At 40.5% G+C, this 26,344-nt stretch overlaps 1 protein-coding gene across 5 annotated transcripts in view; it reads right to left on the bottom strand.

Annotated features, from left to right (window-relative positions):
* The window catches only part of DST (dystonin), a 512,931-nt gene that overhangs the window by 13,851 nt on the left and 472,736 nt on the right, over nucleotides 1-26,344 (bottom strand). For all 5 annotated transcript variants that reach the window (XM_055079784.1, XM_055079785.1, XM_024121802.2 and 2 more), the window contains 14 exons: nucleotides 24,993-25,190; nucleotides 24,517-24,645; nucleotides 21,745-21,915; nucleotides 20,753-20,908; nucleotides 20,344-20,550; nucleotides 17,159-17,278; nucleotides 14,138-14,307; nucleotides 12,671-12,830; nucleotides 10,094-10,288; nucleotides 9,458-9,586; nucleotides 4,797-4,940; nucleotides 3,950-4,138; nucleotides 2,162-2,288; nucleotides 2-165 (listed from right to left, as the gene is read on the bottom strand). In XM_055079784.1, coding sequence (XP_054935759.1) covers nucleotides 2-165; nucleotides 2,162-2,288; nucleotides 3,950-4,138; nucleotides 4,797-4,940; nucleotides 9,458-9,586; nucleotides 10,094-10,288; nucleotides 12,671-12,830; nucleotides 14,138-14,307; nucleotides 17,159-17,278; nucleotides 20,344-20,550; nucleotides 20,753-20,908; nucleotides 21,745-21,915; nucleotides 24,517-24,645; nucleotides 24,993-25,190 — 2,259 coding nt within the window. The remainder of the gene's footprint in view (nucleotide 1; nucleotides 166-2,161; nucleotides 2,289-3,949; nucleotides 4,139-4,796; nucleotides 4,941-9,457; nucleotides 9,587-10,093; nucleotides 10,289-12,670; nucleotides 12,831-14,137; nucleotides 14,308-17,158; nucleotides 17,279-20,343; nucleotides 20,551-20,752; nucleotides 20,909-21,744; nucleotides 21,916-24,516; nucleotides 24,646-24,992; nucleotides 25,191-26,344) is intronic.

Here is a 26,344-nt window from a genome sequence, read left to right as displayed (position 1 = left end):
CCTCCTCCAGTCTGTCCAGGGCGTCATTAAGCTTCCTCCTTCTTTCCAAGGCGAGCAGCCAGACTTGCTGCCACTTGCTCACCAGTAAGTTGACCCTGGGATTCTTGGTTTCGATTTGTGTCTGTGATCCAGAGGGATAGAAGCTTGATGCTGGGAAGCGTTTTCCTGTTCAAACATAACTTGAGTTAGGATGGCAAAGTCTCCGAGGTTTTGAAATACGTTAAGGCTTGACCTTTACTGTTCCTTGTTCAGACTGAATCAACTTCATTACTAGCTATGATGTGTAGAAACACCCTAATTTTGGTGATGCACGATATCAGGGTCAAATGTGTTTTACTTAACAAGGGCCGCACACCGTTCAGAGGCCAGCAGAGAAATATTCTTGACAGGAGCCCTGAAATACTGGAAAGTTCTCTCAATACATTTATGCTTCAAACATTTTCCAGACTAAGATCCACACCACTTCAATGACGAAGAAGCATCCTGCGATCCTCCTCTTTGCTACTGCCAGGGCACTGCAGTGTATGTGAATCAGTGTGGGCAAACCCAGCTGAGAGGAGAGCAGGAGGCACTGGGTGGCTCGCCAGAGTCAGACCAAGATACCCGACAAATTCCCAATCAAGTACGGAAGTGTGTGATTATGGTCCCAGCCTTCCTCCAGGTCCATTTTCCACTGAGATTGTGTGTTTCCTGTGCATTGTCTCATATCCGAATTTACTGCCTTCCTAAAGTTTCCTCCCTCTTTCTATTATTCACAAGTTTCTATAACTTCACAGAGCAATTATCTCACTGCAGTTTCCTCATCTAACTAAATCGTTCAATGTGACCTAGAAAAATAAATCACGGGCCTAAGCTTTCATAGGAAGTTAGCATCCAAGCTGAGATTTGCCCAGAATTCCTAACTCCCACGGAGCTACATAAAAATATCAATAGCTAATATTTATTGAGCATTTAACAATATTCCAGGAAGTATGCTAAGCACTTCATACACGAGCTCATTAAGTCCTCACCATAGTCTAATGAGGTTATAATTCTCCTCTTCCACAGATGAGGAAATTGAGGCTCAGAGGGGGTTTAAGTAACGTGAGTAACGTGTCCGAGGATGCGTTTCCCAGATGCTGAGGGGTGGGGACAGCCAGGCAGTCTGTGTCCAGAGTTCCTAACAACTTTGTTACCCTGCCTCCTTGTGCAAGACACGACTATGACAGATCCAAAACCACTTTTCTTTAGTAAGTCACCATTCAGAAACATACAAACTGCCTGGTATAAATTGTGCTGCTTCTAAATCTTATCTGAGCTAGCTATTATTGTATTTAATGTCACTTCGCTGGGTCAAGACAGCCTGAGAAGTCAGTAAATAGAGCCTCAAGTCAAATGAACATGAGGAAAATCTATCAGATTGCTGGTCACTAGTGAACAGTTAGGTCATGAACTTTATCCAGGTCATGGTCATTCCTGTTCATTCCACTTTAAGGTTATTTATATAACAGAAGCAGAATGAGTCAATTCAAAGGGATGCAAAGGGAGTGATGACTTCTGTTCTTGTTCAAAGTTATTCCTGATTTCTTCTGGCTAATCTGAAAGATACACTTCAAGCAAATAAAGTTACATATAGAGACCTGGATTTATCCTTTCCTTTATTCTTAAATAAGTTGCTATAATACTTAGCCCACATATTCTTTCAAGAAAACCTTTTATGGGACTTCCCTGGTGGCACAGTGGTTAAGAATCTGCCTGCCAATGCAGGGGACACGGGTTCGAGCCCTGGTCCAGGAAGATCCCACATGCCGTGGAACAACTAAGCCTATGCGCCACAACTACTGAGCCCGCGTGCCACAACTACTGAAGCCCGCACGCCTAGAGCCCATGCTCCGCAACAAGAGAGGCCACCGCAATGAGAAGCCCGCACACCGCAACGAAGAGGAGCCCCCGCTCACCACAACTAGAGAAAGCCTGCATGCAGCAACAAAGGCCCAACACATCCAAAAATAATTAATTAAAAAAAAAAAAAAAAAAAAAAGAAAGAAAGAAAACCTTTTATGATTGAGAGCTCGTGTAGAATCACCTATGGCTCCAAAATGTCAAACCATAACTCAAAATAAAAGGAAACTAACTTCCTTGCTTAACCATCCTCATGTTAAAGAAATTAGCCACTGCTTACTTCCTGCTCGCCCCTTATCCAAGACCGGAATGTGGGATTGTAAGGAGGGCTCCGCCACTCTCCTCTTGTAGGTCTTGGTGACTTTGTCCACGTCAGGTTGTTTTCTGGTCATTTCCTCCATGAAGGTCTGAAAGAAAGAAATGAGGTCAACTAGATACAAGTACACCAGAGAAAACCATCTTTAGAAATGAACTAAAAACAAAAAGATAAAAGGACCATACTATGATTTCTGAAAAAAGAATAAAACATGTTTTATCTAGGGTAAAAAAAATCTAACCATCATAATACAGCATTTACAGACTACAGAATGTTAATAGGTGATAAATAACTACAGTGTTACAAAAGCAATTTGTTTTATTTGAAGACCACAGGGGGAGCAGCTGTATGATGAACACAACCTGTCTGTGCACCAGCCAGGACCAAGCTTCCAAGCTCTCCCTGAAGAATCTTAAAGTGAGCATTTGTCTACAAAGGAACGAGCTAGCTGGGGTGTCTCTAGGGCTTTCCTGCGACACATCTCACCTACATATCTGAAATACTTAAGATGGCTTTGATATACAGTGACATAAAGCATCCACATAAGTGTGGATACATTTAAAATATCCCTATCAATAAATCTGCTCTACCAAGGAGGGTCAAAGTCATTCAGGTTCAAGTTTACATTTAAAAGTTTTGACTATGTTGCCATTTATCTCATTTCCTTGGACTTATTATCATGGTTGACCAGGTGTCCCTGTATCTGGAATCTGTGGCAAAGGCAGAGACTGGTGGAAAGTGATGGGAAAAGGAGAAGGCAGAAAAAAGTGAGAAGTGAAGAAACACATTTCTGGAATGTCTGTCACACTGGAGAACACTGATCACTTTAATACCTCGGAAGACAGAGACACTTCAGGGCCATCACAGGCATCGATATCTTATACTTTTATTAAAATAATACGATAGCAATAGTGGGAAGCAGCCGCACAGCACAGGGAGATCAGCTCGGTGCTTTGTGTCCACCTAGAGGGGGGGGATAGGGGGGGTGGGAGGGAGGGAGCCGCAAGAGGGAGGAGATGTGGGGATATATGTATACGTATAGCTGATTCACTCTGTTGTACAGCAGAAACTAACACACCACTGTAAAGCAATTACACTCCAATAAAGATGTTAAAAAAAAATACAGTAGCAGTATTAACTGCTTAGCCAAGTAAGCTGACACTTCATGATCTTCATAAACACATATTAAAGAAATGAACAAGCAAACAGATCAGTGTGACACACATCATTTCAGAATCTGAAACAGGTGGGATGTACAGAAGATGTGATTTCTTGAGCGAGACGATGTGTTCCCATTGAGATACGATGTGTGTGGAGGACTGACGGGCTTCTGGGGAGACACTGAGCAGCAAACAGTAGAAGATGCAAACGTGGACCAGTGAACAGGGAGGCTGAGGTCGCCGAGAGGACGTGGGATGGGAGGAGTAGAACAGAGGCTAAAATGCAGGGAAAGCTGCCCTCCAGGGAGCAGGAAGCGGTCGGGGGGAGCCCATCTGAGATGCGAGCACAGCTCCATGGATGGGGCCGAAAGGGAGGAGCATGGGAAGGTCACACAGGGCAGGAGACACCAGCAAAACTAAGTGATTCTCAAGAGAGAAGCTCCAGGACAGCAGTGGAGTCAGAAACCCGGTGGAGGAGTTGAGGAGTGTGTCTGAGGAAGTGAAGGTAAGAAGCACAGAGCAGTCTTCTGAGAAGTACAGTGTGAAGCAAAGACAGTGTCTGAGAAGGCAGGTGAGGATGACATCTATTTACCTGGTGTTCTGCAATGAGGGCTTTCACCTCTTCAATCTCCTGCGGGATGACCTCTTTATCCCTGTCGCTCAGTGTGGTTTCAGCCCACTGCAACCAGGCCAGCAGGGCTTCCAGCAACTCCTGCTTGGCGATGAGTCCTGCCAGGGCACTGGCTAGTCTCTGCTGGTGCTGCTTCGCCCAGGCCAGTACCTGATGGAGAAACAACTGCTCTGAATTTCTTCCATCTCAGTGAATAATGTAACTGATGTAACATACACCACATTTAAGTGTAAATTAGGATCATCCCAGGCTAGACCCATAACTCTCTGGTCTTTCTAGATCCCATCAGTGGTACCAGGACCCAGCTTGTGGAGGACCCAGGAACCCTTTGTGATGGTTGTCACCCTCAGAAGTTTAGATGTACGTCAATCACCCAGGCTTTCCTCTGCCTGCTAATTTAAGTTCAAACATGCATTCCCTGAAGAAGCACATATGCTCACTCCGTGTAGCACAGAATGGAAATAAAAATAGCTAAGATCTTAAACACAGAATGAATTCACTTGTGTGTGCAATTCGCTCCACAAGCATAGACGGCTCTGAAAAACCTATTCAACAGACGTGATCTGGAAGTGGACAGAAAGTCCTACAGTGAACCAAATAGTTTCAGGGACATAGCTGCAGAATGCCTGTAACTTTTTAAAGGAAAGTGGGTGGCAGAGACAGGTAACACACAGAAGAATGGTCTTGTGAAGAACGTAAGCCCTTATGCTCCCACAGCCATAAATGCATCATTAATTGCCCGAGTTTCCATGCCCCCTCCCCTGACTCTCAAAGCCCCTGCTGCTCTAAAGGACTGAGATGCACGGACCTCCTCGAATCTGGCCCGGATGATGGTTATCCAGTGCTTGATGGTGGTGATGGAGTCTGGGTGGCAGATGGCCAGGATGGTGTCTCCCATGCTGGTGGCTTTGTTGAGGGCAGCGCGCTTTTCTTCCAGTCTCTTCATGAATTCCTACAGCATAAACAAAGACGCACGGGCTGAAACTAAAATGCCAGCAACGTCCACTGGACTGTCAGAGCTAAACCAATAAGCAAGAACTTACATCAGTTTATTCACAGCTGGAAATCATCCACCGAGTGAGGAATTAAGGGAGGAGAAGGGACAGTAATCGGATAAAGTACCTTCTCACACTATCTCAAGATCCAAGTACAGGATACTAACTCATGCTTTACAAAATACATTAAACAAAAAAGACACTCTCCTAAATTTGAATATATTATAATTATATTCGCAGAGGCAACAATTGGGACAGATTCTAAGCCAGCGATAGAAACAATATGGATTGCAAAAAAAAAATGTTCTAGCAAATAAGACAAGGAGGTTAGTATTTAAAGTAGCATTAACCGTGTCAGGAGTGATAGGAATGTGTATCCAAAGAGTGCCAAGGAAGACAGCAGACTGGCAGGGAACTAGAAAGGCCTGGGTTGTGGGAGAGAAGGCCCAGCATCCAGTGGGGAAGGAGTCGGGTGAGTCTGGAGCAAGTGGGCCTGACAGCGGCCAGCCTCTGGGAAAAATGTCCCTTAAAGGCCAGTAAAAAGAGCCACTCTCAGCCCTGGAAGGATGAATACACCTCAACAGGCTTTGGAAGGCTGTCAAATCAACCTTTTTATAAATGTCTCACATACTTTACTTTCTACCATCAGAACTGTACCCATAGATTCATGGATCACAGAACTCTGAAAGTGGGGCTAAAAAATGATGACTTTTGCCCTCCAAAATGTGAGGCATTTGGGCACATGCTTCCCAAACCCTGCACTGAATTTTCAAACATCCACTGACCCCTCCGATCTACCTGGACCCCACACTAAGAGGGATTCCTTCCACACCTGACAAGGGTGCCAGGGGAGGGATGGCACTTGTGTTACCCACGCCGTGTAACCAGGGGGTCAGAAAGTATAGGTGTTCACATCTAGTGACCTTTTGTTTCTAACCTCGGAAGCAGCTGTCATACGCCTCCTACCCTGGCATTTCGCTCTAATAAAATATTTCGTTTATATGCACAGCTACTAGATTGTTAAGGTCCACGAGATCAAAAGACTGTCTCTTATTCAATTTTGTACCTTTGTGAGTGAATAAATGCTTTTTAACCTTTATTTCCACATTTTTACTGTTGGGGAGTCCAGGTTCAATTACTCTGCTAACATGACCTACTTTTTATTTTTATTTATGTATTTATTTTAATTTAATTTTTATTTCCTATTGGAGTATAGTTGATTTACAATGTTGTGTTGGTTTCAGGTGTACAGCAAAGTGACTCAGTTATACATATCCATTCTTTTTCAGATTAGGTTCTTTTCCCATATAGGTTATTACAGAACACTGAGTAGAGCAGAGTTCCCTGAGCTATATACTACAGTAGGTCCTTGTCGGTTGCCTGTATTATATATAGTACTGTGTATATGTTACTCCCAAACTCCCAACTTATCCCTTTCCCCGCCTCTCCCCTTTGGTAACCATAAGCAAATGAACTTATTTACAAAACAGAAACAGACTCACAGACTTTGATGACCTACTTTTTAAATATCATGACCTACTTTAAAAATATTTTAATTTTCCCCCAAACAGACCCCTTTTAAGTGAAAGAAAACAAACTTTACTAGGAAGAGAAAACCAGAAGGTTAAGAACAGCTGTGCTTTTCCAGAGGAGAGCTGATCCAATCATGTACTTTTAATCACTCCCACACTGGGAGCCCAGCTCCCACTGGAAACACTGTGGACTGGGTACCAACTCCCGACAGCACCCCGGGCTCCTCCAGGCCTGTTTGAGTGCTGCCTCAGTGGTTTGTGCTCTCATGGGAAAATTTGCCAATTTTAGAAGTTGGATTATACTGAGAGGGCTCTAGTCTAAGAAATTAAATATTCTGTTTTTCTTCTATTGGTGAGAATGTGTGAAGGGAAGCAAAAGAAATGAAACAGAACGAACAATATTACTGCAAAATATTATTACAGAGAAGCACTTTATAAAATTGCATGCAATTGTATGCTAATTAAAAATGTTTAAAGATAATCTGTTCTTGAAACCACTACCCCTTACCCGGATGCCTGCCTCCTGATGTTTCTGGGGGTTTCCTGGCCCTGCTGTGAGGGTGGTGATACCACAGGTAGCCTCAGTTCTATAGGGCATATATGCACCCTGGGCTTCAGGGGACACTCTTGACACCCAAACCCTAGTATGTCAGTGGAACCCAAAGCAGCTGATGGTCAGCCTATGGTAACATAAACTAGATTTTCAAAATATTTAACTGAATCAAAAATGTACAGTAAATGTGATGTAATTTTCCTGCTCTTACAGGCCAGCTTCAAGTTGAAAAAGTGTATGCAGCATTTCATTCCCCCAGATAATGTTACACAAGCTTGCATCCCTTTTATTAACAACAAGGCAATATTTCATTGCTATAGCGTAAGCAGCCCATCATTGAGAGAGCATCGTAATTAACATAAGAAGTCACCACAGATGATGTCATCCATGCTACACTGGAATTATGTATTTCCAAGTTGACCTTGAAACACCAGGTTATTCAGTGGTACTAAAAAGATCCTTTACAGTTTATAGGAAATGCTGACATCAATACTAAATACACTGAAGTCAACAGGCACATGAAAAGATGCTCAACATCACTAATTATGAGAGAAATGCAAATCAAAACTACGAGATACCACCTCACACCGGTTAGAGTGGCCATCATTAAAAAGTCTACAAATGCTGGAGAGTGTGTAGAGAAAAGGGAACCCTCCTACACTGTTGGTGGGAATGTAAGTTGGTTCAGCCACTATGGAGAATAGTGTGGAGGTTCCTCAGAAAATTAAAAATAGAGTTGCCGTATGATCCAGCAATTCCATTCCTGGGCATGTATCCAGACAAAACTATAATTCAAAAAGATACATGCACCCCTATGTTCATAGCAGAACTGTTCACAATAGCCAAGACATGGAAACAACCTAAGTGTCCATCGACAGATGAATGGATAAAGAAGAGGTGGTACCTATATACAATGGAATACTACTCAACCATAAAAAGTATGAAATAATGCCACGTGCAGCTACATGATATAACTAGAGATTATCACACTAAGTGAAGTAAGTCATAAAGAGAAAGACAAGTACCACATGATATCACTTATATGAGATATAAGTGATCTACAAAACAGAAACAGACTCATGGACATAGAGAACAGACTTGTGGTTGCCAAGGGGGAGTGCATTGGGTGAACGATGGAGTGGGAGTTTGGGAGCAGATGTAAGCTTTTATGTATAGAATGGATAAGCAACAAGGTCCTACTGTATTGCACAGAGAACTAGATTCAATATCCTATGATAAACCATAATGGAAAAGAATATTTAAAAAAAGAATGTATATATGTGTATAACTGAATCACTTTGCTGTGCAGCAGAAATTAACACATTGTAAATGAACTATACTTCCAAAAAAAAAAAAAGAATAGAAAAAAACCCTCAACTCAAGATACTTAATTTTCAGAACACTACACCCCAGGCAGAAAAAATACTACACTGAGTATTAGCATTGCTAACTCCGGACTTTTAGAGTCACAGGTTAAAAAAATTATCTGTTAAGAACTCTCTGGACCACTCTCTTAAGGGTTTTGCTAGTCCTATGCATCGTCACAGGAAAAATTTTGACCTGAGAATTCAACGGCCAGATTTTTACTTGGTTAATTATTTAATAGTATATCTACTTACATAATCCATTTTTTATTTACAATTTATAAACGGGTTACTTCTCAAAAGAATTTAAAGCAGCTCTTGATTAAAAACAGAATTGGCAGAGGTTCAAAAATAAAATTTGAAGACAAGTTATTAAAGAACTTGCTTGTCTTGCTTACAAAGGTAAAAATTATTAATTGACAATTCTAATGGTTATAATTTTATAAATGTCATACTGCTCAGTAAGGAAGTTTCATCTTTGAAATGCACATCTAAGTGCAACAAAATTGACCGGTTTTGCTCGGGAGCCAAAGAGTTCCCTAGAAAAATGTGCTTCCTGGAGATAGGAAAACAGAGTAACTAGTTTTATTTTGTTTTATTTTTTTAATTGAAGTATATTATAGCTTTCTCTGGATACATGCTCAGGAGTGGGATTGCTGGATCATCTGGCAGCTCTATTTTTAGTTTTCTGAGGAACCTCCATACTGTTCTCCACAGTGGCTGCACCAACTTACATTCCCACCAACAGTTTAGGAGGGTTCCTTCAGAGTGACTAGTTTTAAAATAACCACCTTCTATAAAGAAGACATTAAAAAAACAAATAGTCACACATACATGTGCGTAGTTGCATGGGGACACGCCTATGTAAGGAAGGAGGATACAGATAAATTCTCAAACATACCAGATCTTTCACTACTTCTCAGGAAGGAAGATATTCATGCAGTTGGTATTTGCAATCATGAGTCCATTTTCTCTACTTTGTTTGGCTTTCTCACTTATTTTTACTGAGCATTTATGTAACTCACTTTATGCTGATCAATGAGAGTCCGAAGAGCATCCTCATCGTCTGGGAGAACACCATGGAAACGAAGGGTCTGCTCCGCTTCCGCCAGCCACTCCAGGAGGGCGTGGACCACCGAGTGAAACTCCTCTGCCTAACGGTTCACATGCGCCCCAAAAAAGATTCCCAAACATGCTTGTTAGTAGAGTCGAGTCTTCCTCTCAATGGAAAAAAAAGTCTTAGATTTAAACTGATTCATTATATCCATTATTCCCATTAAAAAGATAAAGATACATGGTGCTGTATTTTACAAATGTAAGAAAACATCTACTCCGTCAAAAAGGCCTATATGAAGAATAATTCACCATTTTAACAATCTGATGTGAGATGAATGGCAGCCCATTATACATTCTAGCTGAAAAAAAGACTCAAACAGCACTTTTATGGGAAGATTAGAAGGCCTCCCTCTGTTGAGTCATTTAAATTCTTTGGGGAGGAGTTGGGCGGGGAGGGGAGACAGGCAATGATGCTCTGAGAACTTCCTCCCCATGACTATCCTGGCAGAGACACGGGAGCCCTGTGGTCCTTCAGGACAGCAGTTCCTGTTGAGGGTGCAGGACCTTTGTCAGCACACCCAGCAGCTGTAACCGCAGGGCTTTACCTGGCGCAGAGCTGCTTCTAGGCGGGTCTGCTTGGATATGGAGAGTGCACACACCGTCTCCCAGCGTGTGCTCAGCTCCTGCATCTGGACCCTGACCCAGGAGGAGTCATCCTGGCTGCCCTCTATGAGCTCCCGGGCCGAGCGCTTCAGGGCCTGCACGCTGCTGGTCCTCTTCCCCAGCTCCTTCTGGAAGACCTAAGACCAAATTTTAAAAAATTAATTTTAAATTACAAAGCCCAAACAGTAAGACATACTATATGAAATATGTATGTGCACATAACATCACGTATGGCTCTCCAAGACCTACAGTTTAATGATCCACGTCTTCCGCAGAATCTGCAGAAAATAAGACAAGACACACCGGTCCTGTGAGGGTACCATCAAGTCTAGGCTTGTATCAATTTGCTCCTCAATCTTGTAATGTTTTCCTGAGTGAATGTTATTTTTTAAATGACATGTTAGATTTAAAAATGGTGGTCACCCCTCTTTATTTCAATCCCATGCAAAAATGCATCAACTTCTTTTCTGTGATACTTTGTGAGGGTGTCCCAATCCCTCTGGAATCATTACTGTGTGCGCCCAGTGTGTGCTGGCCACCACACTGCTCTCCATCAGCAAACACACCTAAGAGACTGACCGGTAACTAAGCAGCCCTTGGAGACAACAGCAGGGCTGGCACATCCTCTTTTTTTTTCCTCTAACAATCCTTTGTTGTAGCTTTCACAGCATCCTGGGCACTAACCCATAACGTCAAATTTTAGAGGCTTGACTCCTTAATCTGTCACCTTGGAGGAAAAGCTTTTTATTTTTCTCTCCTGCCCAATTTTGATGAACTCTGATGTGCCAAGGGTTAAAGTGGCTTCTTTTGGTCCCGGACTAAATCCACTTCTGACCCAAGAGTCTTGTCTGCAACCAGATCTTTCAAATAACCAACTTCATATATAAACTAAAATCAGCTTATTTTTCTAAGAAATCATCACAAATGAATATTACCAAGCACATTTTATCCTTTTGACTCTACCCATGAGTTTCTATTCTGATACTTGGATCATTCATAAAAGTGAGACTGTCGAAAATAATCCAGAAACAGTGTGATGAGTTCTTTGCTGATTTCACTCTGATAGTGTTAAATGAGGTATGCCCTCAGAGGGATAAACACACACACACACACACACACACACACACACACGAACAAACACACATGCACAAACACACAGATACAAGGTACAGCGTCTAACTCTCCCTTTTGTGACAGGACTAGTCCCACGGTTCTGAGTAGGCTTTCCAATGTACTTTGTATACTGAAACTTCTTATTGGGACTTCCAATTGTATTACTAATGCTGAATGATTAATTCATTCTTGTTGACCTTTAGTATATAAAAAACCAGCCAAGTGCCTAGGGGAGTAAATATTTAGACAGTGAGCTTCTAAAAATGGCATTTATGTACAAAGTAACATTACATTATTCATCAGTCATTGAAGGAGTGCCAGGGGATGGAAAAGTTTGTATTAATCATGCACAAAACATTTGTTTCAATATAGGCAAAGCAACATAATTTAAAGTTTTTAAAATGTTTGTAGGCCAGATCAATGTTCTTCATCTATTCTCTTATTTTCTGTTAATGTTCAAACATAACAAACTCTCTTCTATGGGTATAATGAGATAATGGAACAAGAAAAGGGGAAATAAATATGCAAAAGGACCAATTATTTTAAAAAGAACAGGTAAGATCAAAATAGCATAACCAGGGAGGTATAAAGAGAACATTTTAAAATGAAATAAGTTTTCTGAACTGAAAAATTATAGAGAGGAATATGACGTGAATTCAAGTGTAGTGCTGTAAGAAAACTGTATATATAAAGCCAACCATCCTACATTAGTACCGGGCCTCATGCTATTTTCAAGGTTCTTTAAGTTGTAACAGTATTTGATCATAATTTAGGACCTTACACTCAGTATCTCTAGGACATCTCAAATACCACCTTTGATTTATACAACAGATTGACATACATATCAGGAGACGGCAAGGAAACCAATTTTCTTGAAGTAATAACCGAATCCTTAATGGCATACGCTGTTGTCTCTTAAACTGCTACAGGTCAAGGGGCAAGGTTAAAACCATTTTTGAAAAAAAGAGAAGCAGCTGATCATGACCCCCACAGATCATGTCACACATCTAGCACTTCAGCAATGACCTAGTTCCAGGTCACCGAACGAACGATTTTAAATTATATCACATAATTACTTAAATGAATAACAAAAGATACTAAAACATTCTTGAAACACGTTTTAAAGTGCCAGATAATGAAATTACTTTTCAAGCTCTAGCAAGGTTTCAGATAGGGAAATTTAAAACCAAAGTATTTCACTGATACTGAAGTAATTTTCCTGCATCACTTTTAAAGTTGGCTTCCTTGTTCTCCTAAACAAATGTCACATATTTCAGTATTAAAGACTATTATGTAGTATGACAGATATTCTGTAGATTTTTATAAAGCTAAATTAAGTGGTTACAGTTCCCTCTACATTCACAATAATCAAGCAAGATAAAATAAAATGTCCCAGATAACAATACCTTGTGATTATCGATCAGATTCATCACTAGATCGATGTCTCCGTGGACAGGCTGGTCCTCAGCCAGCTGGGGCTCAACCCTGTACAGCCAGTCAATGAGGGCCTGCAGGGCGTCTGTGAATTGCCCAGAAAATAAGAGGGCTTCCTCCAATTTGTTTTGTCTAGGGGAAAAAAATGGAAAAAATCAATCTGAGCAACAAAAAAGCTGCCTTCTATATCCAAACGTCTAAAAAACATCCACGAAGGCTAAGCAGACCTCAAGAGGAAAAGCAGTATATTGGGACTCACTGCTGTTTCTCTGCTTTCCTTAGAAAATAACAAACTTCTCTCCAATTTTCTTTTCATTGCTTAAATCCATGGCACCTGTTCCAGGAAAATTCCCTCATCATCACCTCACGGGCCCTTTAGTTTCTTCATAAAAATATGCCTTTTCAATTAAATTGTGTTTTAAAGTATCATGCAGTAAGTTTGACCTTTGGGGTGTACAGCTCTATGGAGTTTAAAACATGTATATGTTCATGTAACATCACCACAGTCAAGACCCAGAACCGTCTATCAACCCCAGATCTCCCTCAGGCTGGCTCTTCCTGGTCACAGCCTGCCTCCACGGCTGACACCTGCCATTCAGGGATCTGTTCCTCACTGGGACTTTCTGCCTTTTCAAGAATGCCATATAAATTGTCGTGAAATCATTTACAGGACATTGTAAAAAGGATGTAACCTTTTGAGAGAAGATTTTCATGATTTTGGAAAACTAACACTAAAAAACTTATTATGAAGTTCCCTAGAATGGAATATGATATTCTATTCAATCTGGATACTGACAAAAGTAATGAGACTAAGGATCGATGAAAAATTTGGAAACATGTATAAGATATGTGAACTCTTCAACTACTATTTTAACTTTCTTAGCTACTTAAAAAATTTTTTAAATTTTTGGGTCTTCATGGTTGAAGTGTAATGAGGAGGAGGGAGACTCGGAAGGGGTGGGTGGGGTCAGGCTGGTAGGACCCTGCTCGCCACAGTGACGGGGCCTGTATCCTAATCCACACCCAAGAGTTAGTCCATAAAGCGTATGAAGCGGGGTTGCGGGGGAAGGGGGGGTGACAAGATCCCATTTATACTTTAAGAAGACAGCCCTGCTGGTGATGTGGAAATGGGACTGAGGAGGACCATGGCAGACCTGGGGACCAGTCCGAAGGCAGGCGCTGTAGTTGCACGTGAGATGCGGGAGGCTTGGAGAAGGATGTCATTTTTGAATGAACCGAGCACGTAAACGTAAATAATACTGAACAGCAAAGCCTCTCGGGGGAGGCACTGTGTGCGCGGGGCATCGAGGATGAGCAGACATTCTCCAGGCAAAGGAGGTGTGTATTCAAGGTTCCAAACCCTGCCTGCAGAGCCCCAGGACCGTGACAGCTGCCAGGGGTCCAGCAAGGTGAGGGAGCGGCTGTCAGGAGCATCTCACCTCTCCACCGACTTCCCACAGATCGTGTCCCACTTGTCTCTGAGCTCACTCAGCATGTCGTCCAGCTTCAGGTTGTCGTCAGCCAGGGAGGTCTTCTCCTTCAGAGAACGCCCAGTCCTGTTGGTGGTGTCGTAGACAGAGTGCTTGGCTCCGAGGGATTTCTGAAACTCCTGTACATCCAACAAGAGAACAGCATGCATTTCTACTTGGGACTGATACACAGATAGGTAAGAGACAGTGAAAGAGGCATCCCTCTTAAATAAATGGAGACACTAGCCATCATCAAGTCACACGGTGTAGTGCGTACTCAACAGGGAACACACCAGGGTAGAGAATAACCTTTAAACTTTCAAATGGAAGGATTAACTTTTTTTTTTTTTTTTTGCGGTACACGGGCCTCTCACCGCTGTGGCCTCTCCCGTTGCGGAGCACAGGCTCCGGACGCGCAGGCCCAGCGGCCATGGCCCAAGGGCCCAGCCGCTCCGCAGCATGCGGGACCCTCCCAGACCGGGGCGCGAACCCGGTTCCCCTGCATCGGCAGGCGGACTCCCAACCACTGAGCCACCAGGGAAGCCCAGGATTAACTTTTTGCAGAAGCCAAGCACCTACTATTATCAAGCACCTATTATTATTAAGAGTACCTACTAGTATCAAAAAAAAACAATTTCAAAGCAAAACAAATCCTGAATCTCTTGTAGACATAAACTACAGACAGTATAAATAGTTATGGTAAAGTGGAATTGCTAATAAGAGAGACCCACGAGCCCAGAGAGGAAAATGTAGCTAATACTCTATGAGTAAAGTATGGGTCCGGTCTGGACACAGAATGACCCAGTAATGTATAAATTTACTAACAGTTGTTTTCTGTTGTCAAAAAGATTTTCTGTCACACATTTTGGATTCTCACTGTAATGTTACATGTATTTTATCTGTGAGCCAGGATAAGGGTTAAAGAACCATAGCTCTGGTTCTGTGTTTGGACCCACTCATTCTAGGCATACCTGGGGAGGCCACGTCCCTCCTCCTCCCATCCACAACACCCAACCCAAGTCTCCAAAGGTCTATAGATGACTTTCTACTACCAAACAGCTACATGGCTAATATGACACCTGTATTTTTCAGCTTTTACAGTGTTAGTGAACCCTTCATGTTTGTGTGTGTATATATGCATGTGGGGGAGGGATGAATTCTAATCTTTCTACATAACTCAGTTATAAGCTTTCACAGAGCAGGGGTATTATCTCTGTAGGACCCTTATTATCTTGCATTTTGTGGGTGTTTGTAAATATTTAATAGAAAGAGTAAGACAACTGCTATTGAATACATAATCTCAGTGATGAGAAGAAAAAAGGTCAACTTCATGGGCAGCTTAAAAGCTCATAAAATATCACGGAAACACAAACATGGAGATTCTCAATCCTGGTAGCACATTAGAATCACCCCAGGCAGTAAAAAGCTATGCAAATGTAATTTCCCAAAGTAACCTCGAGGTTACAATTACCTAATAAATTATACTGCCTTAAAAATGTTACACACTTGAAGTGCTTCACTAATACCACACTATATATATCTTTTATAATAGGAGGCAACTACATCTGGGAATTTTTTGGCAATAAATCCCATCACAATATGTCACTATTTCTGTAGTCTGTTTTCTGTAATTATTATTTTTTTCATGTTTTTCGAAACAGAACGCTAGCTTTAGAATCATGGTATTGACACAGATTTTCTTATACAAAACAAATGTTACAGTTGAATACAGGATAGAGTCAAACTTTTTAAAGACAAAAAGTATCCAAACGATGAACAGAAAAGACTTCTTTTAAGATAGGCTTAATGTACCCTGTTATCTCAGAGAAATGGTGACTGGCGACAGGTCTCACTAGGAAAAAGAAATCTAATAGGGTTCTTCACACACATTCTTATTTCCAGGATTCTCTACCTTAAATATGCAGTATGCTTTCATCAGACTACATAACACAACGTCTATGCTCAAGTTCAAATAAGGCATTCTATTTTGAGAAGGAGGGGAGGGGAAAGGGTGCTGATCACCGTCTCTGGGCTGCCCGTGCTAAATGCGGCAGCTCCCAGGCAGAGGGGCCATCAGGACAAGCCACTCATCCAGCCATAGAAAAGACCTCAGCATGTTCCCCCATCATCCTAGGATCCTGACCCCTGCAGCTGGTCAGGCCCACGGACGGAAGCAACCAGCCTGGATGAACATGAGGGCTAGAATTTTCTGATGATGATAAAACTTATATCATTCAATCTTTTCCAGCATTTTAAAAGCTATCATGTTTCAAGCAATGATTTATATGTAGATGCCTAAGATTGTAAAATGGTTTGCAGGGACTGTCTCCTTTTACTCACATCCTCACCCTGAGGGCCGATGATCACTTTACAAACAGAATAATAGAAAGACCCAAATTCAAGAGAGTCGGGGAGGATGTTCTTTGAATGGCATGTGGTAGGAATATAAAAGGCAGAAAATATAAAACACAGTGTTTCCATATCTTCTTGTCTACACAAGGAAGCCAGTGACTATGTGTCTTTGAGGGGAGGGGTGGAATTTCACACACATACACAGTAATACCAATTTAGGAAGTGGCAACCAATTTTCCCCACTGCACTGTATGTAGGAATATATATGGCAAAATCTACGTTCCTTTTAGTACATAATTATGTTCTGCATGGCATTTGGTCTATGAAAGAAATTATAAGACAAGGCAGTTGTGATAAACCGAAGTGCCAATGTTCGGCCTCTAGAAATCCTTTATGTGTTTTAGATTGTGGAAGACTTCCAGTTTTAATTCTGTGTGTTTTCTTTTAACAATTAACCCTGGAATCAAAATGGAATGATCACTTGACCAATGTAAAGGGCAACTGGTTTTAAATTTAATATAGGTCCACGTTGGACAGCCTTTTTCTCCAGTGATGAATAAATACACAATCAGGTAGGAATTTAAAAGTGACCCTGAGATATAGAATGACACAATGTGCTTTTCTTAACTGCAGACCCACCTTATGCTGTGCCAGTTGTGCTTTGATTTTGTCTGGGTCGTTGGCAATTTCCAGTTCAGAATCCAAAGACTTCTCTGACTCTTCCAGCCACTCCATAAGCTTACTCCAAGCTTCATGGAACTGTAAAAGAAATTCACATCTTTGTCCAGAAAATTTTCAGGCATACTCACTAGATTTGAAATCTAGTACATTTCTAAACAGAAACTGATATTAATGGAAATGTTAACAATTATACATTCAAAATTCTCCCTGAAGAAGAACAAGAAAGAATATTTTCATCAGCAGATTACAGAATGTCTTGTTGACGCTCAGCTTTTGTGGTCATGCCCCGTGGTCACTTGTTATAACTCATTCAAACATGTCAGCTTTAACAAAAATAGAAGTGAGCCTAGAAGCAGTTAGGGAGCATCAGGTAGAACGTCCCACCCTTTCTTTGGTTTAATAAATAATGTAAGTGTAGACTGGCATGCTTTATATTATCCCATAGGTCTCTTACATTGCTTTTCATTTTTTTTCATTTGGCTTTCAGTCTGCTGTTCTGATTGGAATCTAAAATACAACACAAATGAACTTATCTACAAAACAGAAACAGACTCACAGACACAGAGAACAGACTTGTGGTTGCCAAGGGGGTGGGAGCGTGGGGGAGGGATGGAGTGGGAGTTTGGGATTAACAGATGCGAACTAGTATATATAAGATGGATAAACAACAAGGTCCTACTGTATAGCACAGGGACCTATATTCAATATCCTGTGATAAACCATAATGGAAGAAAACATGAAAAAGAATAGATAGATGTATAACTGAATCACTTTGCTGTAGAGCAGAAATTAAACACAACATTGTAAATCAACTATACGTCAATAAAATTAAAAAAATAATAATGTAAGCTTCCACTGTTGTCTCTTGACAGATCTGGATTTACTTCTAAGGTGGTGTTTAATTCTTATGCTAAGAAAGAGGTACAAAAAGGGAGAAGGGAAAGGATAAAGTTTGTAAATTCATTTTAACAAAAAGAGGGCATTAAGTTCCTATTTAATGCAAAGACAGTTCAACATCTTTCTTGCTGCTATACAAATCCTCACATCAATGCCTGAGCCTCACATACTGGTTTTATACTTAAGAGCACCCATAGTACTCGAGTTCTAACAAAATAGAATTCTCTTTCGCGTCTACAACCTTGAACTATTGTGGTGCTATATATACTTGATTTCAGCTGTGGTCTCTTTTCTGCTTATCATAAAGAAATAGTAGGTACTATTTTTGGATACCAAACTGGGAAATTAGTTATAAATTATTTCTTCCAAGGAACTAAAGGGAACAGATACATGACAAAAACCTAAGTAATCAAAATAAAATCTGTTTTATATCAAAGAACATTAATAGTGAAATAATAAAAAGACATTTGATACTAAGCACAGTGAGAGCACAGAATCACAAAGCTGCAAAGGTCTACTGGAGACTGTCTTGTTAGAGACCTGCTCTCCCCACACGTCCCTCCCACAAATCTAATCAACTTAGACATGAAAACAGGGAGGCCAGAATAGGCACATAAATTGCCCAAGTCAGAGAACTACAGCCAAGATCTGAGCCAAAACCTGAGGTATTAGAACAGATAAATAAATAAACAGCGAGTGATGCCAGCTTGTCTTCTTTTTGGCATGCAGGGTCTTAGTTCCCCAACCAGGGATCGAACCCGTGCCACCTGCAGTGGAAGCATGGAGTCCTGACCCCTGGACAGCCAGGGAAGTCCCTGTCAGCTTGTCTTTCTACCAACAGTACAGCCTATAACAACTGGATGGTAAGTACAATGGTACAAACGCACAGGTTCTGAGGCTGGTCCTGCTCTCAAAACTATTTAGAAGCCGTACAAATAGAAGAAATGCCATCCTTTTGCACAGAGAACAGTGGAGAATCCTTATCAATTCAATTCAACAGACTGAGAAAATAAAATTGACTTGATAGGGAAAGGAGGAAGAGGGTGGCCGACTGGCTACTGGCATCCGTGAGACTTGAGTAAATCAGATGTTCATAACTCAAAATGCCTCCACTACAGACGACAGGGCTGCACACACGGCGAGAAAAACGTCAGGCTTGGCATGAAGACTGTCTTAAAAAAACATCCGAGACCTATTCTATTCTAGAGACTCATTTATTACATAGGACATAACCATACCTCCCCCTCAAAAAGAGACACGTGCCTGTAATCCAATCACAGCGCAAGGTGTCATTTCGCCAGCATTTAAACATTTTATGCTGGACAGCTTTAAATGCTGAAACACTGGACTCCCAGGTCATGCTCTGCATCACCCAGCCGAGCCTAGCTCCCCAAATGACAGCGCTCAACACCAGTGCCGGACAAATGAAACAGAACGGGGCAGAAAGAGTCATCATAAAATTCACCCTCAATATTATTACACGAAGTTCCTAGTAAAAATCAAAGATATATGCCAAGCAAGGAGGGTGCATCTTCCTCTTCCCTGGAGTACAGAGATGCATAACTGCACTTCTCTGTGTTTAGTCTAGAACAGAATATGAATAACAGATGAAGGAAGGAAGGAAGGAAAATTCCATGTGAGATTCTCTAGATTAAAAAAAGCAGCGCCCCCCAAGATTCAAACAGTTAATTTAAAGGTGGGATGAAGCTGTATCCAAATATTAGAAAAGAAAGGAAGCCCTGCCAACAAGTATACGGATTTGGAGAGGTGAAGGGAAACAACCAGCTCAGACCCAGAGTATGCCTTCAGAAAGCTGTCTGGGGGCTACACGTGAGAAAGTCTGGTTTTGGAACTAAACACAAGTAGCAATATAATAAAGCAGAATGCCTCACTCTAAGTATGAGAGTGGAGGTTGAAAGGACAAGGAAAACCAACCAACCCAACAACAAAACTGTGGAGCCCTTTTTTGGGCCCCAATGATGATGGTCCATCTGTGATATCAAGATATGATCAGTCTTTCCAAGGCCGGTCCCCAGGGCCTGGAGTTGCTGCCAGGTCAGAAAGTGACGTTATCGTCCAAACTGAGGCCATGGCCTTTTTAGGAAATAAACACCTTGGCTTCGTGCCATGATTGTTACACAAAGCACAGCCTGTCATAAAAGCACTTTAATAACATAACGTGTATTTAATAACATAACATAGACCTGATTCATTGCCAAGTTCAGAGGATCTTTATAAAGGCTTACCTGCTTGGCCCTCTTCCTTGCATCGTCCAAAGATCTTCCTCTTTCTACTAAGCGCTGGACCACTTTCTCCCAGCGGCTCTGTACACTGATAAGCAGATTCTTAATGAGAACGACATCTTGTTTCTGACTGAAATACTTCAGGTGGGTTCCAGTTTTGTCCAGCTCTATGATCTGCTCCCGGTGAGAATTTACTTCATTGGCAAAGACCTTTCCCAAAAAAAGGGAGGTGGGTACAATCAGAAACAAAGGAAAAATGGATCTATCTTGAAAATACTTCCGGGATCATAAGCTGGTTTCAAAGGACAAAAGAAAGTGTTCAAACTACCAAATTTACGCTTTTGCCATTAAAACAGCCCGATGTCTAAAAAGGTCTGAGAAGGGAGTGCTGTCCGTCCGGGATGCAGCTTACCTTGTGTTCGTCAATTTGAAACAAGACGGTGTCCAAGATAAGGCTTGGCCGGGAAGCCACGTTTAGGGTCTGCTCCGCCTGGGTGAGCCAGTTGATGAAGTCCTGGAGGGAACTGTGGAATTCCATTGCCAAGGTGAGGGCCTCTTCCAGTTTAACCTGCAAAGACAGATTATTTAGTATTTCATGGTATTCAAAGGTTTCCCGCCTCCCCCCTCCCCGCCCCAACAAGTTTAACCACTCTCTGGCAGATTTCCTTCCCATCCATACTTCATTTATGCATAGTCTATATCCCCCAGTTTTTGAATACTGGCTAACCAAGCCCCTTCAAGTTTAGTGAGAAGCATCTCACTGCAGCTAAAACAATTTTAATATACACTAAAATTGTGGTTTGGGGACAATTAACCACAGAATTACTAAACAGAATCTAGAAAAAGAAAATTTGACATGCATACAATTCATTTTGGAGGTCAAAATACTATGAAATATATATATATTATGCTCTGTCAGCAAGGGCATATAATCTAGTATTCCTAGCCAATCATTTTTATAGCATTAAATAGCAAGATTTTTAATTCCCCCTCATGGATTTTTGTTATGTAAGTGCTTATTATATGTACAATCATCTCACTTTCTTGGTCTCCCTCCCTCCCCACCCCTGCCTTACATACAGCCTGCCTTTTGCTTAATAAGTGTGATTAGAATTACATAACCACCCAGAATTCCAGTGGTTCACAGATTTAAACTATACCTAGTTAACACTGATCTATGATATACCTTTATCTATGACTGAATAGATTCCTTCAACTGTGTTCTCCTCCGTTAAGACAGAATACTATTTTCAGCTGAGCCCATGATATGTCCAAACGTATACAAAGAAAATTTAAACATGAATCATTAGATGTTCCACTGACAACTCTACTCGGAGATAAGGTAAGACCCATGAAATGAAACAATGAAAACATTCATTCTATGATATTCATCAAGGCACATACTTTCCTTTCATTGAGCTTGGTTTCCACCGATTCCCATTTTTCTTTCAAGTTATTTATGTCTTGGTCAATATTTGTCTCTGCAGATTTGGGGCATCTTGCAAGCATCTGCTGGCCTTTCTGCATCAGACTCTTATATGTTTCTTCTTTAACATCAAAGGCAGCACAGATTTCCTAAATGGAGATACCCCGCCCCCAAGTTATATCATTTTTAAGAGAACAAAATCTCAGAGCTCTTTTTCCGTGTCATCAATCCCAAGCCCCTTATTATATACTCAACTCCGTCCAGCACACAGAATAACCCTGACACATTCAAACTTTCCACTATACTGAAAGAACACCTAAACCTATAGCCACACTCTGCCTACCAAGAAATCTTAGAAATGGTACTATTGTTATCAATCCACCCCACACGTGAAGCAGTAATGTTAAATGTTATCAAGAAAGGTTTAATGTACAGTAACCAATCAGCTCTGTGACCTTGGGCGAGTAACGTAACTTCCCTGAGCCTCGATTTCCTTCTCTGTAAAATGGGTTCTCTAAGTCTCTCCTCTGAACACAATACAATGACTGTAATATTGTTTTTTTGGTATAATTTAATTCTATGCTCAGAAGACATACAGTGGATAGAAGGTCAAGACCCAGTACAGTAAGACATTTAAGTTGATGACGCAGACTTTGGAATCACAGTAGCCAAACTTGTGGTCCTATGAATATTCTTCTCACTTATAACATTTTTAAAGCTTTCAACTAGAATGCAGTGTGTATCTTCTATAGAGAATATAAAAATACTGCTTAAACAAATTTAGAATTTAAGATAAATGAAACACCAGTTACACTCACGTCAAAAGTAAGACCAGTTCTATTCCATTGATTCAATTATAATATGAGTCAAATCATAGCTCCCACCGAAAAATTACATACTATCTAACATTTCCAACTTTTTACTTTTTAAAACTGATACAATCCATAAAAATCAGCATTTTAAAGTCTAGAATTCAGTGTTTTTAGTATATTCATAAGGCTGTGCAACCATCACTACTAATTCTAGAACATTTTTATTGCCTCTAAACTTTGTAATTTCTTAAACCTTAAAAAAATCCCTCTCTAAACATATTTACAATATCACCCACTGAAAGCTTTTAATCAAAGCAAAGCTTCTAAATACAGCTAAATCTCAGGAAACAGTAATACTCCAAGTTTTCTAGTTTCCTTCATGTCTAACAGAACCAAATCAAAAGAACATGACTAAAACAGTATTACAAGTATCAGTAACTCTTTAGAATTTCTTAAATCATGGAATTCTATAATCTGGCAAATGATATCAGCAAACATCCTACCCAAACCAAATATGCTGATAAGTAATATTTTTCTAAAATAAAATATTCTAAAGATAAGCTTTGCTTTCCAACTTTTTACTTATATTCTTCTAAATTACCATTTAAATATATTTGTTTATTAGAAAACCATCTCACGTATGTTTGCTCAAGAATTCATTAAACTTATACTTAATGGATTGTAATAGCTATGCAAGTACTTCTAGGAAAGTAAGAAGGTATCTGGAAGACAGCCAGATTTTATGGAAAAGACAAGTGCTCCCAAGTTATTTAGTCAATTACTTTTTCAGTGAACAAATGGGTCCCTTGTGGCACCAAGAAAACAACATATTAACAAGAAAACCACATACACAATGATTTTCTAAAAGAAGGAATAGAGATTCTAGAAAATTCTCCACTGGATTAATAGGATTCATTTTAACTGCTCATGGCAATTGTGAAATGAGTAAGATGTTACTTCTGTTGTATTTCTTCATTCCACCTGCAAGATGGTCACTTCCTCTCCAAATCATCAAATTCAAAATTATTCCCAACAAGTGAAGTTTTATTAGTAAGATCTTACAACAACACTAGGCATGACTAAAGAGTACAGACTTGCATGTACAATGGCCCATTTCTTTTGCCAAATCCCTAAGTACTTCTACTTTTATTTCCTAAGAAGCATTCAACATTTGAAAAGACTGTTTTCTCTTAGAACTTTTAGAGCTAAATTATGATGGGACATGAATAGGAAATGTCAATAGGTCAAATGTAGTCTAAATTTAATTTCTCAGCCCATACTGCTAGAAAAGAAAACCAGAGTCTCAAGTTTCATTATTTTTCCTCCTTATCTTTAAGAGTTGACAGCACTACAGACTCTGGGCGGGAACAGCCCGCAGGCATGATGTGATGCTCCAGTCAGACAATTAAACAGAAGCCTCCTCGTGTCCAAACCTGGTGGGTGTGAGGCTGAAGATACAGCCCCATCACCATTAAAAGGAGCAAATTCGTAACTTTGTTTTCACAGAACAAAAACATATTTTCCAGCCTTCCATGAAACTGGGTGGGAATCTCATGCTCACAGCAGTAATTGTTAAGTCCATTCTGATGCCTTTAGGGATTTTTCTTTCCACTCAAGGAGCCACAGTTTATAATTTACCCAATGCTATATTACTATCCATACAAGTTTATCATTTTATGGGGGAAGGTTTGCTTCTAAAAAATGCCTAGACTGCTAAAACCTCTTTTCATACACTGACACACTAAACTTTAAAATAAAGAATAGGTTCTGACTTTAAAAATTTAATCAACAGTGTTTCTAGCACTTACATATAGACATTTCTGCTGCAACACTGGATATCCTTTAAGCCCTCTCCCACAGTTTGTTTATTACCAGGGCCTACACAAAATAGTCAGTTTCTTAATCTGAGGCTAGAGCTGTAGGAAATAATATAGTTACCATGTGGGCATTAAGCTGTTCCCTGGCTGTTTCCGGTAAACCTCCCAGAGGCTTGGATGCTAACAGATGGCGCTCCGTGTCGGTCAGCCACTGTTGCAAATCCTCGATTTCGCCGTGGAACCCTTTGGCCTGGAGTGAGAGAGAGGTTCAAGTTTGGGCCCCAGATATGGTCACTTTGAAGCCAAAAATGAAGTGTAAACAATCCCAGCCTGCTAAGCCTCTCCATGCATTTTGAACAAGGGCAGGGGCCTCTGGACCACTTGCTTTTCTTCAGCAGGAGAACCGGCAATAAAACTATCATGCTAAGAACTGGAGAGCTGTGTTCTTCTCAGCTCTGTCCTTTACCCCACTTTTTTTTTTAACTCTTCTCCTTGAAGTATAAAAACTAAACAGGGGTGTGAAAACCAATAAAAGAATGCCATGCCATCTTGGTCTTGAAGGCACCAGAAAGTTTCAGGATTTATTCTCTCATTCACCTGGCGCAAGGCACCATCCAGCTGCTGCTTCCTTTGTTCTGTTTTTTCCAAAACATTTTGCCAGCGTTGATTCAAAACCTCTAGCTTGTTCTGAAGGTTGCTCGCTTCTTCTCCGGCACTTGATTCGATTAGATCATTTCCTGCTTTATTCACGGCTTCCACGGTGGACTGATGGGCTAATACATCATTTTGGAGCACCTGAAAATATTCAGATTAACACTTAATACGTTTGCTAGTTTGTAACATGATAGCATCGCTTCTAATGCAATTCTTTTATTTCCTGGTTATGAAACGTTCTGAAGCTAAAACATATACATAGAATTTTAATACTAATGAACTTTTAAAAATGGTGAACTTACTTTCCCTTAACTTTGCAGCTTTATTGGGTATCTCTTCAATCTACCAACATCCCCTGAAATGATTATGTTGAGAACATTGCTAGTTCTTCCCATTAGAAGAGTTTTGCAATTGATGACATTAAGTATATAGAGATTACAGTTAAAAGGGTCTAAAAATATTCACTTGATTCAAGCTTACTTTAACTGAACTTAATTTTCATGTCTTGAGTAAACAATTTCGAAGATATATATTGCTATATGTTCAAATATAAAATTAATACATTGCCATGTTTTACAATTAGCATTCTTCAAAAGGAAACACGAGAGATTATGACAAGCAACTATATGCCAATAAAATGGACAACCTGGAAGAAATGGACAAATTCTTAGAAATGCACAACTTTCCGAGACTGAACCAGGAAGAAATAGAAAATATGAACAGACCAATCACAAGCACTGAAATTGAGACTGTGATTAAAAATCTTCCAACAGACAAAAGCCCAGGACCAGATGGCTTCACAGGTGAATTCTATCAAACATTTAGAGAAATCATCTCAATAGATGCAGAGAAAGCTTTTGACAAAATTCAACACCCATTTATGATAAAAACCCTGCAGAAAGTAGGCATAGAGGGAACTTTCCTCAACATAATAAAGGCCATATATGACAAACCCACAGCCAGCATTGTTCTCAATGGTGAAAAACTGAAACCATTTCCACTAAGATCAGGAGCAGGACAAGGTTGCCCACTCTCACCACTATTACTCAACATAGTTTTGGAAGTTTTAGCCACAGCAATTAGAGAAAAAAAAAAGAAATAAAAGGAATCCAAATAGGAAAAGAAGAAGTAAAGCTGTCACTGTTTGCAGATGACATGATACTATACATAGAGAATCCTAAAGATGCTACCAGAAAATTACTAGAGGTAATCAATGAATTTGGTAAATAGCAGGATACAAAACTAATGGACAGAAATCTCTTGCATTCCTATACAATAATGATGAAAAATCTGAA

The sequence above is a fragment of the Physeter macrocephalus genome, chromosome 18 (genome assembly GCF_002837175.3).
Source record: "Physeter macrocephalus isolate SW-GA chromosome 18, ASM283717v5, whole genome shotgun sequence".
NCBI classification, from domain to species: domain Eukaryota; kingdom Metazoa; phylum Chordata; class Mammalia; order Artiodactyla; family Physeteridae; genus Physeter; species Physeter macrocephalus.
This window is presented reverse-complemented; position numbering and strand designations above follow the sequence as displayed.